This window comes from Scophthalmus maximus, chromosome 3 (assembly GCF_022379125.1).
Source record: "Scophthalmus maximus strain ysfricsl-2021 chromosome 3, ASM2237912v1, whole genome shotgun sequence".
NCBI classification, from domain to species: Eukaryota; Metazoa; Chordata; class Actinopteri; order Pleuronectiformes; family Scophthalmidae; genus Scophthalmus; species Scophthalmus maximus.
Genome location: NC_061517.1, coordinates 24,878,485 through 24,895,613, shown reverse-complemented (window position 1 = coordinate 24,895,613; position 17,129 = coordinate 24,878,485). Strand labels below are relative to the sequence as shown.

Sequence of the window (17,129 nt, the reverse complement as noted above, 5' to 3'; positions counted from 1 at the left end):
CACTGCTTATAAAACGTTTAATTACACCTGGACGTTTAGTGCAGCAACTCTAAAGCTTTCTATCTTCAATGCGATTTCAAATCTTGTGTACAAAGAAACTTTTACAGAAAGGGTTAAAATAGATTAGAAGAACCTTTACATTCTTTGTAAATGAAGACTAAAAAAACAAGAAGCTGTTAATGGGACATTTATTTAAAAAAAAAGTTGGGAGAAACAATAAGGCATGAACAGAAAAATTCAGATGTCATTTACAGTTAAACTCAAAGGGTACTGTTAAACAGCGACAGTTATACACAACCATTTACACAACCTGTACAAATATTTTTTTTCCCGCGAAATTTGCAATTTAAATTCAAAATAACTTAAATAGGTCTCTAAGTAAAAGTGCAAAATCCTTATGCGTGGGATGTCTGTAAGACCATGGCAACGGAAGGTTGCTTTTGATGACTTGTGAGGCATCACAATCCAATTTCGACATTTACCAGCTCTACTGTTTAAAACACGGTCATATACAATGCTTTTAATATACAACAGCCACGATAAGTGGAATTATGATGCCTTACATTGCACTGAGCAGACGTAATCTCAGTAGTTCACGTCTGCTCTCATACAAATCAATATTATTTTGACACTAAAAGTCTCAACTCTTGTGATTTGACAGAGAGCCCCTCTCTCTATCTAGCGCGTCCAGTCCTGAACAAAACCACGAAAAAGCATTTTCAGATTTCTGTTCAGTGTTTGTAGTGTTCTTGGGGGGCGAATGATTGAAATGTCACTATTTCAGCGTAGCAACAACGCACTGTTACCTTTCGGTAATGTTACACGTTAGCATTGAAATCACAGTAACTAGAGGCCATTCAGTACATAATGAACCCAGATACGGTGGGCCAGTAGTAGTCCACAGGCTTCAGGCTCCGACAGTGAGACAGTAAGTGTGTGTGTGTGTGTGTGTGTGTGTGTGTGTGTGTGTGTGTGTGATCGGTGATTCACCACAGTTACAATGCGGCTAAGAGTGGCAAACTGTTAATGCTGATACTTCAAAGTCTCTACAGGCAACCTCCTGATTGATGAGGAGGAGGGCGGGGGACTAACCCTTACATGCTTCTGTATAAACATGCAGTCGATGCAAAAAAAAAAAAAAAAAAAAGAGTCATCACCACGAGCAGGAGAGTATTATACAGCATATCTGCTCATAAAACACTGGTCACCATGGCTTCTACTGGACAAGAGACTGGAAATGTGTTTGGTAAATAAAAGGTGTTTATGCATTTGCAATACAAAGGAGAAAATAACAGGCATCACAGGCGTGAGCGACGTGAAGTAACTATGACTTCTGCTCAGCTCCTGCGGCTGACTGGGCTGCGCTCTCTGGTTTAAGGATCTGGTAAGTGATGAGGTACTCTGGGTAGGCCTGGGAGAAAAGATACAGCAGAACATAAGTCAACATGAGACGGAAGGTGTTTCGTGTATTTTCTGTTAATAATACAGCCCTGAAGAGGAGAAAGGGAAAGAAGCATCGTCTACCTGCTCTCCTCTGTAGATGACGTACTCGGCGTAGGCTAGGCCGTTAACGCTGGGCCGCCCGATTACTGAATGATGCCCCGGGGGAGCGTGGGCCATCTTCATGGCACTGAACTGTAGGAAGGATTTCCCCAGGGTCACTCGGCAGAACAGCATTTGCCTGAGAGTTTCAGATGAGAGGCGAAGGGTTACATATTGTGTCTCCACGATATAACATAAAACCATTAATTTGAGAAAGAATAAAAAAGGGGAGCAGTTTGAAACGGCACTAGAGTCAAATCAAACGTTACCTGTGGCACAGGTAGCAGGAGCGGTCTTTGTGAGTCGGGCAGCCTGTGCCTCCACCGATGCCGTAGACGTACTGGTTGCTCTTGGAGGAGTTCTCCGCAAAGTAGATCCCTGCCCCAAACATGCCTCCAATGTAGGCATGGCGCTCATCAAAGCCTTTGTGGATGATGGCATTGATGAATGGGGAACCTTTGAGAACACAGGACGATAATAGGGGAATTATTGAATTGAATTTTAGTCAGTCATCATCACACATAGTACAGTAAGTGGAAACAATATAGACGGTGTAAACAAAGTATAAACAGTCATCTTCTGAAATCATGACTGAACAGGCTCAGGCAGAAGCAGGATGCTTATATATGCCGGCCTACTTTCTTTGCAATTTAAGATGCCTACCAGAAATAATCAAAGAGAAATAAAAAGAAAATTAATTTACACTTGCAATCGTCATATATAGCTTTTCGTAAATCATTTTTCTAAAAACCAAAAGTGAATTACACATTTTTACATTTGTATTGGCATTTTTCCACATTTTTCCCCAAACAATAGAGACGCATTTCCTTTTAATCCCCTTTTTGGCTTTTTGTACAGTAAACTTGTAAATACCTCTCAGGTCATATATGCTCTCCTGTATTGAGAAAAACTTTCGCACACTATGCTAATTATGCTATATACAGTTACTGACATGCAGCACTTTAATTATTTTAGGCAAGATGCCGTGTGTGTGGTTACCATGAAACAACATCCGCTCATTGTGGTGGTTGTGGTTCTCATCTGCGATTTCCTTCTGCCTGTGGGTGTAACGTTCCCTCAGCTTCTTGTTTACCACCTTCTGAATCTGTGGGGCACAATATGACACAGATGAGACAAGATGCAGTGTGTTATGCCTGCACCAAAGGATTAAATGATGACTACAGCTGGTCAGACGGCTTTGATCAGTTTTCATTAATACTGTATATCTAAGAAATAGTCCCCAGAAAAAACTGTTCAGTTTTGTGTAGATTTTCAAAAAAAGAAAAAAACAAGTACGGAGAGACTCCTGGTTCAGACCTTGATGATGTTGTATCTGCTGAACACACCCCCAGCGTTGCCTCCGTCTCTGTGCTCTCGGATGGTGCTCTGCAACTGAGTGACACAACAAGAACACCACGATGTTATCATTAGGCAAACCACTACCAGCTATCAGCCAATGGTCTTCTAATAGCCAATAGATTTCTTCTTCTTTCTCTCCTGTTTGTTTAAGTGCAAAACCCCCCAAAACAAACTACAATACAAATTAGGATGAAGAGGTTGACTCACTTCCTCCTCCACAGACTGGTACTCCTTGTCGTCTGGGGCCAGATCGATTAGGATGGTGCCCTGGTTGGCACAGTGGAATGTCAGATATGGGTTGGCACCTGAAAAGTAAAAAACAGTTAAAATCCACTTAAAGGCTGGTGTGTGCAAGTTGTAATGTCCGACTGTGGTGCCGGAAACGGTAGAAGATTCTCCCTCACCTTGCTGGCCGCCCAGCAGCCTCTCAACACCCTTGATGAGCTTGTGCCGGTGGCCATAGGCGTTAATTCCGATTTCCTTCAGCTCCTCGTGACCCATGTCCACCAACACATCCAGGGTGATCTGGAAAAAAAGAAAGAAATAGTATAATATAATATGTACTGGCTAGTCAAATGAACCGTTTGTCTATTTAATCCAGCTGTCAGCATTGTTAACAAATAACCAGACATCAGAGTTATTCTGATCTATACTATATTCAACACATTGCAGCAGATCAACCCCCCCAAAAATAAAAAAAATAAATCACGTTAAAAAATGACATGTAAAACAGCTGCTGTGTACAAATTAATCTAAATGTCAAGCAGTATATAAAACAAGTATGGTATTTTGGGATTGACAAAAATAAATGTGAAATCAACGGTTAAGCTTCAGGTATATAAAGTATTTTTGAGGTAGCCGACCTGCTCCCTCTCAAAGATGTCCCTTAGGTGCTCCAGACCCAGGCTCTTCAGGAACTGACTTATGTTCATGTCCAGCATCGTCACTATGAAAAAAAACAATGTTAGAAGTCGATTGACATTTTTCCCCCGATGTCTACATTTTTCTGCATCCTGCTTTGTAAACTGACCAGTATTTGATATTCAACATGCGACAAACTTACTTTCCCCTTCCTTGCGGTCAGTGCCTGAGGCTCCGTCTGCCACTCCGGAGGAGCTGGCGGCGGCTGCCGCCGCCAGCTCGGTGAGCGGCCCGGCCAGGTTGTCTATGCTGCTGGCGGCCGACAGACAGGACGGTGTGGAGGCAGGGGAGATGACGGATGCGCTGACCACTGTGGCCTGGGGCTTGAAGCAGCTGGGCAGCGCATCTGGTGGCATGGCGTCCATCAGCAGGGCCCTGATATCATCAGCCTGAAGATGGCAAAGGAAATCTAGAACACTTGCTTTTCTATAAATCCCGTAGAGTTTGTGGTCAGTGGACAAGTGAAACAATATACACCAGCCTGAAAAGATCAACATCACAATAATTTGTAAGCTGTTGACTGAAGCCGTTACCGTGGCCAGGTCCAGAGCAGTCTGGCCCTCTTGGTTCTTCATGGTGGGGTCGGCTCCATGCGCCAGCAGCAGTGCACAGAGCTGTGTGCGACCCTTCTGGGCTGCCTCGTGGAGGGGGGTGAAGGCCCATTTGTCCGTGGCATTCACGCATGTGTTATACTTGATTAGTAGCGCCGCAATGTCCACATGCTGTGAGGAAAAGAGAAGGCAGAGGAGAAGTCAGCAGCTAATCTCTGAACCGAAAATCAAATCAAAGTTAAACAAAATAACAGAACCAATTTCAAACGACAGCATTTAAGGTCAGACCGTCAACACAAATATCTTTTAGTTTAGAAATGTTAGTAAATCAGACCCCACGTGATCTGCACTTGATATGAAATGTGTCTACGTTTACGTTGCCGACACTGACCCCATAAGAAGCAGCATTATGAAGAGGGATAAGGCCTCCTTTGTCCTGGGCGTTGACATCAGCCCCGTGCTCCAGCAGATACTCTGCCACCTCAAGGTTGTTGTAGCCGGCTGGGAAAGAGGAACAGAAATCAGAGCATGAAAATGTACATTTGTACAGCATTTTAGTTACTCTTTTCTAAAACATATGGTATATATTTTCTATATTTAATCAGGTAGTCTCATTGAGATGTAAGCTCACAACATACAAAGAACAAACCGCATCAGGGACGATGTTGCAAGCTTTTCACTGTACAAAATTTCCATTTGGGACTTGACAAATCATTTAAAAAATCTGTCAATACTTTTGCATAAATGATATCAGGAGTGTGTTAGTACTTTTATCCAGTACAAAGACGACATGCATTAAAAAGAGGATAGTATTGATTACCTGCGAGGTGGAGTGGTGTGGAGTTGCGCCCCTGCGTGTCTCTGCAGTTGATGTTCTCTGGGGAGCAGAGTTTCTGGACTCGGGCCAGGCAGCCCTTCTTGGCAGCGTCCAGCAGGGCGGCGTCGCCCCTCAGAAGGTCCTGTATGTCTGTGTCTCCGTCTTTCACCATATCCAGCGGCATGTTGCCATCGCGGTTCTTCTTGGAAGGGTCGGCTCCGTGCTGAACGGGTCAAACAGATGATCCGTCATTACAGATACTGACAGGGGACACAAATGAATCTGAGACCGTACAATAATGGATCCTCACTTTGAGCAGCAGTTTGCAGATCTCATATTTGCCTTTGGCTGCGGCCTCGTGAAGCGGTGTGAACTTCCACAGGTCGGCCACATTGACTGAAGCTCCGTGTCTGACCAGCAGCTCAGCCACTTCATAATGACCATAGGAGCATGCGTTGTGGAGGGGCACCAGACCGCTGGAGGAGGAAAAACAGAAGGATGAGGCATTGTGACATATTATGCAAAGACCACTTTTTCAGTGTTTTATGCACATAAAAGTGTGTGTCTGTGGAGTCTGCCGGCACACAAACAGTGAAAAAAGACCACCCTGTGGCTTGAAATAAAGTGCCCCTCTCCAAACCTCATCGATGATCTGGATGTGTTAGTTGTTACCACCAACGAGCCAAAGCTAGGCTAAGCGAGCTAGCCACATGCGAGAGGTCTCTTTACTACAGTTCGAAGCCTGCGAGCTGGTGAGGTAACAGCTGCAAATCGAGCAAATCATCGAGCAAATTAGCGCATTCACCCGGGTGTGATGTTCACATCAATCAGAGGTGACGGTCTATTGCAGAGTCATTTGACCCGGGGCTGAATGCCGATTAAACGTTTTCACACGCCGGGTGTTAGCGGGTTTAAACGGGTTTTTTGGCCAGTGTGAAGGGGCTTTAGACAGAGGTTAAAAAAAGAGGAATGGGCAGTATGACAACACGGATACCTTTTCTGAACATTAGAGCATGTAAACTTTTTCAAGTGATAACTCAAATTAAAAATATGAGCCTGAGTATGAGCGGAACATGTCACCTTAAATACTCTGTATGTGTAACTGCTGCTAAATAAATCTCAAACATTTAAAGTATTAAAGATGCAGGAATGAACCACGTCAGTACTGAACTACGTGGCGTGCAGAAAATTCAAAAAATCATTTTTTTGCTCCAAAAATTGAAACAAATTTCACTCATTTGTTACATTCTATAACAGTCGCATAGGTAAGATGGTAGTTGAGGAGCTCACCCCTTGTCTTTGGCATGGACATCAGCTCCGTGGTGCAGCAGGTATTCAACTACAGCCACTCGATTGTAACCGGCTGCGAAGTGGAGAGGAGTGGAGTGGCGGCCCTCCAGGTCCCGGCAGTTTACATTCTGAGGGGTGCACAGTTGCTGCCATACACAGAGACAAAGTGACAATTAGCAACCAATTAGAGTGGTATGTTAACAGGTACACAATAATGTCACATTAATTTGTAAGCCACTGCTGCTAGTGTAATATAATGATTTTGTTACAATGATGTGAAAGTAGTTTTGCTGCTCAAAACTGCCAAAACAACTGCGACTAAATAAAACAAATTAGGGAATCATGGCAAAAATCCAAACTCAAGCCACGACTACAGAAGAAACGGTGAACTTACTTGCACTGTGTCCAGATCTCCTGCTTTAGCCGCCTCCAGAAACCTGTAGTCCACGTCAGAATTACGCGTGGGAACATTTTCTGGAGAAAAAAGAAAACGTATACATCAGATATAACGGATGAAACTGTATGATCTGTTACATCCCTCGGAAGACAGATCTGAAATTCCCTGAAGAGTTATGTATATCTCAGATGAACGAAATACTGCCGTATGTTAGCGGAGGAAACTAAATATGTTTTAGAGAATTTTCATTCACAGACTTTAACATGGTTTGCATTTAGGTTTGATTTTTTTTTTTCAACAGCTAGAAATGCAGCAGCTCTGATTACCATTGAGAATCTGTTGTACAGCCTCGTTGCCCATCTGAGCAGCAGTGAAGCCCTGCAGAGATACGATGGAGGGGTCGGCCCCGTAGCTCAACAGCAGCTTGCAGGTCTGGATGTGACCAGCCAGCGCCGCTCTATGAAGAGCAGTCTGACCTAGTGTGTCCACAGCATTTACCTGGAGTCAGAGGAGGTGGAGTCAGGGTTCAGCATGAGTCTCTTTCTGCATGCACAATATCACACACTAGCACAAGGAAAAGCTCAAACCCGTGGGAAAAATTGCAAACTGGCTGCACAGCCAAAAGTAACTTAAACAACAGACCTTTGCTCCATGTTTCTGCAGCACCTCCAGTATGTCATTGTGGGCTCTCTCGGCAGCAACGTGCAAAGGAGTCATGAAACTGGAAGACACGTTAAATGGGAAAGTTATCACCGTTAGTCATCCAGGCCAGTGCTGTATCAATAAATACCTTGTTTGTTACCATTTATTGTACCATATTATTATTGTTTGTTACACCAATTGTAGAATTTAAAAGGGGTATGGGCAGTAAGCAATTTTGGAGAAAGATTCACCATCGAACCAAGCAAGCAGCCTCGTTTTTTTTGGCGCGCACAAACCAAACCGACAGCTTACGGACCAGGAGGAAATATTCGTTGAATTTTACAAAAAGTGTATTGGATTATTATCGCTAACTGCCTCTTGAATGTGTCCAGAACTTATGAGATAATAATAATAATAATAATAAAAAAGAATCTTTAACCCAATTTCCTCAAAAAAAGAAAGAAAAAAAGAATCAACGTAAAATGCTAAATCTAAATGTTGTGAACTCACTCTTTGTTCTTCTCATTGATGTTGGCACCTTTGCGCAGCAACAACTCAGTCACTTGCTTCCTCTTCGGGTGCGGGGACGCCACGGCACAGTGCTGAAGTACACATCAACATCAGATTAGTGTACTGGAAATCAAAGTTAATTTTTTTCCACTATGTAAATGTAAAATCCCCAAAACCAATAACCATTTCTGGCAAGACTACTTCAAATTCACCAGGTGAATTTTTGTTAGGCATGCCAAGAATTTGTAATCATATAATCAAATGTGCAAGTGATCTTTGGCCCCAACACCAAGTATTAAGGCTTGGTACTGACCAGAGCCGTCTCATTAGTCTGAGGATGTTTGAAACTGATGATCTCCAGAGCCAGAGTCTTCTTCACTTTGGCCACGTCTGCCTCCCGGGCTGCCTGCAGCAGTGAGTGACCTTTGAACTCGTCTTCACGAAAGGGAGAGGGAAAAAAAGATACATGAATTAAATATTTGAATGATGTCAGGGTACTTCTTACAAAGAAAACGGTTTTGGGTTTTTGAAGGAATTGTACAAATAGCTACTGCTCATACAGACGACCTCTGAAATGAGCAAGTTATCCCTTCATCATTGTGTATGTGTGTGACTGGTTAGAACTCACAGGTGAGCCTCTCTTTAAGCTCGGGGGTGGGGGCCATGTCCACTGCGCTCTTGCTGTGGCAGTTGAGAAGGGTGGGATCAGCCCCATGGCTCAGCAGCAGGGAACAGACCTCCACTCGGTTCTTGGACGCAGCCTCGTGGAGAGGAGTGAACTGCCACAAATCCATGGCGTTCACGCAGGCTCCGTGCTGTGGACAGAGCAGCACGTCAGAGGATATGTACATGACAATTTCTATTTTTATCCAACTTATTTCTAGAATCTGGACTGGTCAAAAAAATTGGTTTGAAATTCTAAGATGGGAGACTTAATTAACTATTTCCTGGTTTAAGTGGTGAAGGTGGGTAACTAATAATATAGAGTAGAGGTTCAACTAATGATTTTTTTCATTATCGATTAATGGATTAATTGTTTGGTCCATTAAATGATGAAAAATGACGATCGTTTCCCAAAACCTCAAGAAGATGTTTTGTTTTGTCCACACACCAAATATATTTAGTTTACTGTCACAGAGGAGTAAAGAAACCAGAAAATATTCACCTTTGAGAAGCTGAAATCAGAGAATTTTGACTTTTTTTCTTCATATAAACTACTTGAACAGATTAATCGATTATCAAAATAGTTGGCGATTAATTAGTAGTTGATTACTAATTGATGAATCGATCGCAGCTCTAATACAGAGCGAATATTATGTAGCGTTTCTCACTAAAGCCCAGATATGTCTAATAAGTCCTAATAACTAATCACCAATATGCTGTCTTTGTCAGGATATGGGTAAACTCTTTAAATTCACATTCCACCAACAAGTTAGGAAAATTAATATTAATATTGTGAAACTGTGGCGGGATTAGATGCCAGTATACATATGTTCAACTATATCCACAAACCAAGGTCAAGATTGACTGCGTTATTGGACAATCCTGAAATTGAAAGCATATTAAAGACAGTGGGATCTTACTTTAAGCAGAAGCTCAGTGACCTCAAAGTGACCATAGGAGCAGGCGTTGTGAAGAGGAACCAGGCCACTGCGGGGACATGACAGTCAGGTTAACGTCAATCAAAATGACTGGATCATGACCAATTTTATTCTTCAGTCGTCAATGAGGCCTCACCCTTTGTCCTTGGCGTGAACGTCTGCTCCGTGCTGAAGGAGGAGCTGAACGATGCGGACCCGGTTGTAGCCGGCAGCCAGGTGGAGGGGAGTCGACTGTAAAGATAGGACAGCTTGTTAACCGTACACAGACCACTTGCTGCTTTCAGGTGCACTGCCTCCGATGGCCATGGGAACAAGCGGCTGATTAGGGCCAGAAGCAATGTGCTGTGAGTTGCAGATGAATGGAGGATATGACGCAAGGTCAATGAAGTTTGTGGTCAAAAAAAAGTTTAAAAAAAAAATGTTTACTTTCCATATTATGTCGGACCGGAGTGAGCAGCAATAAGGAAATTTAACATCATACTCATCTACCTCAACTGTCATGTGATAAGATCTGCTAAGAGGTTTAAAAATAAGTCAGCCAGAAAATAAAGAATCCAATAGTGAATCTGTTAGAGTGATAGATTTTAAAAATGGCAGGGAAGGAATTATGGTTGGGATAGAATAGCCTGTTGAATTTTTAATGCAGTTCCAGTTGGTAAAATCCCCATAGTTGTTAAGCTCCATGTCCAATTTTATTTTTATGGCAAATAGAGGACATGTAGGTAGTAATGTTACTGTAAAGGTTACTTTAAATTCTTGAATGTTAAACTTTCAGATCAAGATCTCATTTGAATTTTGTTTCTGTGCTATAAAACCCCAAACATAACAGGATGCAGTGCTGTAACAAGCAGTGTCTGAGAGAGCATATCTGCAGGCTATTAAAAGATCAGATCAAAAGGCTTTAATTCAGCCAAGAACATAAATAAACGTTAGTCTGAGCAAAGCTGCGAATCCAAACTCCGGCGGCATTTGTTCTCCATTCCAAAGTCTAGCTCCAGTGAGTCTTACAGTCAAAAGGAGGGACGTCATTCGACTCAGTTTCCATGCAGTGAGACGGTTGTAAAGTCCAGAAAGACAACTGTTAGATCTCAAGTGAAAATTATAAAAATCAGACGGATGGGAGTGGAATCATGGAGGCAGTGAGGGGCGACACGAGCAATCATAAGTCATTCCCACAAAGGGTAGCATAGCACTAGACTGACGGGTGAAATGTAGTCCATTCATTATTGCATAACCAACTGATCCAACAGGGAACGTGAAGAAGAAGACACAGATTTCACAGACACATATTCAGGATTTGCTTGACACAATGCAGAGGGGCAGGCCCTTCAGGCATGCACGAGTGATCGTCGTCAAAAAAACAAAAACAATGAGTAAAATGAAAGCCAGACAGTGACCGCAGAGCAAGTGATTGAACGTGGGAGAAGTGTGGGTGAGTGTGCAGGAGAGGACAGATGCGGAAGAAAGCAGGCAGTGGACATTTTGTGTTCCTCTCCGAATCCAAAATAGATGAGTAGTCACCACGACACCAGCCCAACTCGCTCACTGACTCACATGCCACGCACGCGCACACACACAAACACACAGGTGTACGCACGCACACACAGAGGAGCATCAGGGTAGGATACATGAGTGACCCCTACACCCAGGTCCATGATGTGCAATTAACAAGTGACAGCCAGCTTATTGGTCGAATAAAAACAATGGATTAAAGGAATAAAAAACAAAAGAAGATCACAACAGTGCATCAATCAAGTGGCCGTTATCAAGGTCAACTTACCAGCATTTTTTGGGATGTTGACTGATCGACAAATGTTTCCAGAGTCACACGGAAAACAAAAACGAAACAAAAATTACAAAAATGACAGTATCTTTTCACAGCAATTCTTTTCTCTCCCTTCCTAAGTCAATGAAACACAAGCTCTAGTTATAATGACTGATCCTTCAAACATGTGTTTGAAACTAAATGTGATGCCAGACCAGAGAGAATAATTAGCTGGAGGGTGAGTGTGACTTCTCCCCCTCGGTTTTTCTCGATGGCTTTGTGAAAAATGCAAATGGTACACGGCCGAATCGACAGAGGCATACTGGCTTAGATCATGCAACGTCTGATTATACTGTGACGAGACCAGACAGGAGTAAAGCTGTAAGTGCTGTTGAAGAAATTTGGTTAGGAATGAACGACATTAGCAGAGGCTGATATAATGTTCGGGACCATGGCGTTTTACAGCAAAGTGGAGCTTGGGATTATGTTTTTTGTGAGTTATTTAAATATTAACATAACCAGAAAAGCAATTTTGCCGAGTAAGACCAAAAAATATTCTATAATGTCTACAAAGGTAAGGCACTAGGGGGGGGGGGAGACTCAAAAATGGTATCGAGTTTGACACAATGTGGGAATGAAATACAAAAACAATCCTTCACTTAAATTGACAATGCTTAAATGCTGATGTCAGTATATGTAATGTTATATATAGACCTGCAAAGTACATTCTATAATAAAAGTGTGCGTTTATATAATTATCCATCTAGTCCACCTGCCAACAAAGACGGAACTGAAAAAATAGTTCCAGTAACAACGATTGAGTTTAGAGAAGACACTGGAAATTACACGGAAGCAACCTACAAAAATAAACGACGGCAGAATACACAGACTGAACCAAGTCTTGTTTTCTGATCTGAGCTGCTGCTTGTGTTGCTAAATAGATTTCAAGACGACAAATAGCTTCGCTCCGCCACCTGGCATGGAAAAGTGATTATAAGGAAGAAGAGAAAACATGCTCCCCCTTAACAACACTTGATCCAAACATGTTGAAAAACGATTAACGAATACACTACTGAACTGTAAAATAAATGAATGGCCTGTCTACATTAGCTGAGCCTCCCCCACACCGTTGAGTGAGAGTCGAGACAGTATGGCGAGAGCAAATGGAAGTGCATAATTAGAGACAGCGATTCCCACTAACAGCCTCCCACAAATCCAACGACATAAATCCTCTTTATACCTGCACCACACAACTAATCCAGCCATAATCAGACTACTCACACATTGTCTGACTCGGACGCCTTCTCGCTATTTTTAAAATACTGTACACTGATTATGCCACCTTGAACAACAGGTTGCATCCATGGCATTGTGAAAGATGTGTCTGGTGTAGTGTGGTGTGATAAAAGTGGCTAGTTTACCTTGCGGCCATCGCTGGCATGACAGTTGACATTCAAGGGAGTCAGCAGTGCCATCAGCTTTTCTTCATTTCCACTCCTGTAATTACACAGAACATATCAGTGTCATGACGTAATCCTCGATGAAATCACTGTTCCCTGGGATTTTTGTTGGCATACTTGAATTGCATAACCTAAATGTCGTGTCACGGGATTTCACAGATGAGACGAATGCAATACGAGATGAACATACTACTTTTTGTTACTTGTGTTCTTAACAGTTACGTGCATGTATGAAAGTCTGCTGCCTCCAAAGTTTATCATTGTGGCTATTTGTTTGTGTGATGATGTCAAGCAATCTACTTCTCACTGTGGCATTTCCACTTCATGTTACAGCTAAGAATGACTGTAGCCAGCAGGAAGTGTGAGCGTTGACCAGTCTGACCGATACTCACCTTGCTGCTTCCAGAAGTTCATCCTTCTTGTATTCACCTGGATGAAAATAAACACAAAGATTAGAGCTTGGCATGCTTAGCACTCATTAGGATGTCTTGCATGTGATGTAATCTTTTTGGCGTGTGAAAGGCGTTACTGGACTCCTGCCCATGTTTGTTTGGTAAACGGATGAACTCTGTGATTTGTGGCAGTCGCTTCATGCCAGGAGACAACCAGAACTAAGTTTGATAGCCTTTACACATTGTGTCAAGGCGGCAAGATTATGGAGCTGATAAAAATAAGATCCATTGAAGTGTGAGGACAAGGCACCTTGCTTCAGTAAGATTCCTCTGCTCCATCAACAAAATGCCCCAAAACAAGAGGTCACATGACTGGTTGTTGCTATTGCAAATTAGAAAACAGGTAGCTCACATCAAGGGATCTGATTGGTTCATAGCCGTGGTATATTGACAGCATACAACGGCTATGACGTCGAATCAGTTTGCACAGGTCTGTATCACTCCGTGACTGAGGAAGTAAGGACGTAAGTAGAGTAGAAAAATTGCTTTTTTGACATCTATTACTTTCATTTCGCCAACAGTTTTATTAAAGCAATAGCTCACTTCAGGCCGCGATATACACTCATTATATCACAGCGAAGGAGATCGCCCCTTAACTGTGATATAATGAGCATATACCACGGCCTGTCGTGAGCCATTGCTTAAATATCAAAACCACATTTACATTCTTTTGTGTGAGCGACCATTACATTTAGAGTATGTTATTACATTTAATGATGATTATCCGCTGAGTGAAGCTTTATTAAGTCCCGCACTCGTACATCAATTGCTTTAAAAATTGCATGTTAAAGGTCTAAAATGTGTATGTAAGAGATAAGCAGCTGAGAGGGACTGACCAGTGAGAACAGCCTTGGCTGACGGGTCAGCCAGATCCAGAGCTGATTTGCCGTCAGTGTTGCGGATGTTTGGATCGGCTCCATGTTGAAGTAACACTGAGCGAGAGTTGCAGATGGAAAAAAAAAGACATTAGTCTCATACACAGCAAAGAGTTCGGCAGGAGGGTTGGTAGTAAAATCTAATTCATCACAAACTTGCAGAATTGCCTGAGCTCGGACATTATTGGCATCGGATCCTTACCAATGCACACGTCTATCTTTCCTTTGATGGCCGCCTCATGTAACGGCGTGTAGTTCCAGTTGTCTCTGGCGTTGGGGTCGGCGCCCTGACACAGAAGGAGGCTGACAACTTCTGCATGGCCAAAGGAGCATGCATTGTGCAGGGGAATGAGTCCACCGTCGTCCCGGGCGTGGACATTGGCCCCGGTCTGCAACAGGTGCTCCACCACATCTTTCCTGCCAAACCCTGAAAGAGGATTAGAACACGTTTAAATTGATGCTCAACGTTGAGTTAGGCGAGGTGCATGTACACTGTACCTAGTCCATGCTATACAATCTAAACAGTATGATCACAACTGCAGGTTTCAGATGGAAACCCCCCGGCCAAATAAATAGCTAGGTTATGAAATGTCCTCCAGATTTATTGGGTGGCACGCTATTGGCATTTGGTGGGGGCAACACGATAACTGATATCGATACAGATATATATAAATATATCCTCTTTTTTTCCCCCCACAACCCTGATTGCAGGGATCATCAAGTCTATTCTGTAGTGGAATTAACATATTATTATGCATCTCATCTGTTATCGTGTTGCCCCCACCAAATGCAGACAGAAAAATAATACCGAAACATAATTAAAAACGTCTACTTCATCCACAGGCTTGGATGATGCTCTCCGTGAGACAATCACAACAGTGGTACCCACGACCAGGGCAAAGTTGGCCCGTTTCACAAGTGACAACGTGCATTGAGTTGTGCAAACAGAATCACAAGTGCAAAAACAAAAATCGAAGCATTTACTGCCTTCCCTACTAGAGATGCACGATATCATTTATTTCATTTTTAAAGTCAATATCGGCCGATGCGGATAACGCGCCGATATTACCGTGCGTGCACCGTGACCGTGGACGCGCCTCTGTTGCAGGACTTTACGTGACAACAGAGTCAGCATTTACTTTGTTCAGCTGTAACATAGATAACGCCGAAGCTCTTCGCTGCGCCCTCCTCCTTCTCCCAGGGCCCCTCGCCAACGCAGCGGTCCGTCGCGTTCGCTCGCGTTACGTTGTGCGAGAAAGTGTTGACGTTTTGAGTGCGTCAAATCACCAGGGCTAGCAAACACGCCAGGCGGCTGGTTCGCTACGAGGCGATACACCGCCGTTGCATCAACGTCATCGGAGGTGGCAAAAAAAAAGCTCCGCGGTAAACACGTCGACCAAAACACAGCGACGTTAGCTAACTAGCCCCGATAGCGTCCCCGGCTAGGAAAACATCACGCCGCTGCGTCGTTAGCCTAGCGCGTCGTTAGCTTAGCGCGTCGTTAGCTTAGCTCGTCGTTAGCTTAGCTCGTCGTTAGCTTAGCTCGTCGTTACCCGCAGCGAAGTGGAGGGGAGTCGACTTCCGACCAGCCATGTCCTTCGCGTTCACGTTCACCGAGTCGACCAGCCTCTTCACCCGGGACACGTCTCCGTTGCGACAGGCCTCGAACAGCTCCCGGAACGCGCCGCCGATGCCGCCGCCGCCGCCGCTGCTGCTGCTGCTGCTGCCGTCGGCGGGACTGGTCGCTCCGGAGCCGGGGCTCGAGACGCTGCTGCTGCTGCCGCCGCAGCCGCCGCCAGAGGTTGTCGTGGTGGAGCTCGCGCTGCTCGCCAGGACAGTGGCCGACGGGTCCGGGGAGGCCAGGGCCGCCTCGATCCCCCCGCTGCATTCCCTCTCGCTCTCCGGGGGCCCGGCCGCCGACGCGAGCAGCGCCATCGGCGGAGACGCCGGAGCCGGGGCGCCCGACAGAGAGCTGTTCCTCGGCGGGGACTGTAAGGTGCTCTGCTGCTGCGAGGAGCGACGAGACACCGCCATTACAGCAGCTCTCAGGCGACGATGAGCGCTGCGCCTCCTTTCCGGTGAAAGTGCTCGTGCTTCCTGTCTCGGCTGTTGACTCTCAGGCTCTGGGGGGCGGGGAGCAACTGAGACCACAACTACATGCATGTGGTTATGATATGATACACTAAAGTCCCTTTGGATCCGAAGTCCCACAGTGGCCAATCAGTTGTCCAGGACCCGAGCAACTGTCACCATCTTGATCAAAACAATGCTGATCGTGGTATGATAACCACACGTGAACCACACTTCCCCATCACTGTCCAACGAATACCGAAAGGCAAATCGAATGCTTCTTTGGTTTTTGATCTTAAAAGTAGCCAGCTCGCAATAAGGTGCTCTTTCATATTCAAAGTGACACAGCACTGAGTGGAATCTAGCCGTCGTCATACGAACGTTAGCTGAAGATACCTCGACTGAACCGAAAGGCTCGTTTGACAGCTGGCCGGTGGACGTCTTTGTTCAAACATTGAAATTAGTCACGCACGACCTCTTTTGCGACATTGCCTTTATCTTCAACTTTATACGCTACTGCCTTTTGCATCAACTGTCTGACTGACGACGGCTGTATCGTGCCTATAGTTACATTGGGCACGGGGGCGCCCCCTGGTGGCCGGGGGGCCCTAAGCAGCCGCTTAGTTCGCTTATGACTTGGGCCGGCCCTGCTAGCAAGTCTTGCTGCTTCTGTCTATCTCATCTGTTCTCGTGGATTGATTAAGCAATCGTAGTATTTTTCTATAGGCACCATGTCTACAAATTACTTGTTTTGTGTAAACTTTTGATAACATTTCTCTCAGCAGCAACACAAATCGTGTAGGACTTGCACACGCAACGACCAATTGGCCGATCAGCAAGTATCACGATTCAGTATCAAAAAAATAACAACAATATA

At 44.2% G+C, this 17,129-nt stretch overlaps 1 protein-coding gene across 2 annotated transcripts; it reads right to left on the bottom strand.

Moving 5' to 3' along the window:
* Positions 1 to 171: 171 nt before the first annotated feature.
* LOC118313406 (poly [ADP-ribose] polymerase tankyrase-1) lies at positions 172 to 16,499 on the bottom strand. Of its 2 annotated transcripts, XM_035638801.2 has the most exons (28): positions 15,736 to 16,499; positions 14,385 to 14,609; positions 14,144 to 14,239; positions 13,248 to 13,284; positions 12,817 to 12,892; positions 11,411 to 11,431; positions 9,767 to 9,861; positions 9,613 to 9,679; positions 8,658 to 8,844; positions 8,343 to 8,464; positions 8,030 to 8,121; positions 7,520 to 7,598; positions 7,204 to 7,375; positions 6,875 to 6,954; positions 6,481 to 6,626; positions 5,501 to 5,666; positions 5,194 to 5,413; positions 4,765 to 4,874; positions 4,356 to 4,544; positions 3,965 to 4,211; positions 3,765 to 3,847; positions 3,306 to 3,426; positions 3,109 to 3,206; positions 2,860 to 2,934; positions 2,542 to 2,647; positions 1,812 to 1,998; positions 1,525 to 1,681; positions 172 to 1,411 (listed from the first exon to the last, which is right to left on the bottom strand). In XM_035638801.2, exons 1-28 carry the CDS (start codon positions 16,343 to 16,345, stop codon positions 1,325 to 1,327), a joined length of 3,951 nt encoding a protein of 1,316 aa, XP_035494694.1. In that variant the 5' UTR covers positions 16,346 to 16,499; the 3' UTR covers positions 172 to 1,324. The 2 variants fall into 2 exon arrangements, with proteins under 2 accessions (XP_035494694.1, XP_035494695.1); XM_035638802.2 differs by lacking the exon at positions 11,411 to 11,431.
* Between the last annotated feature and the right edge of the window lie 630 nt (positions 16,500 to 17,129).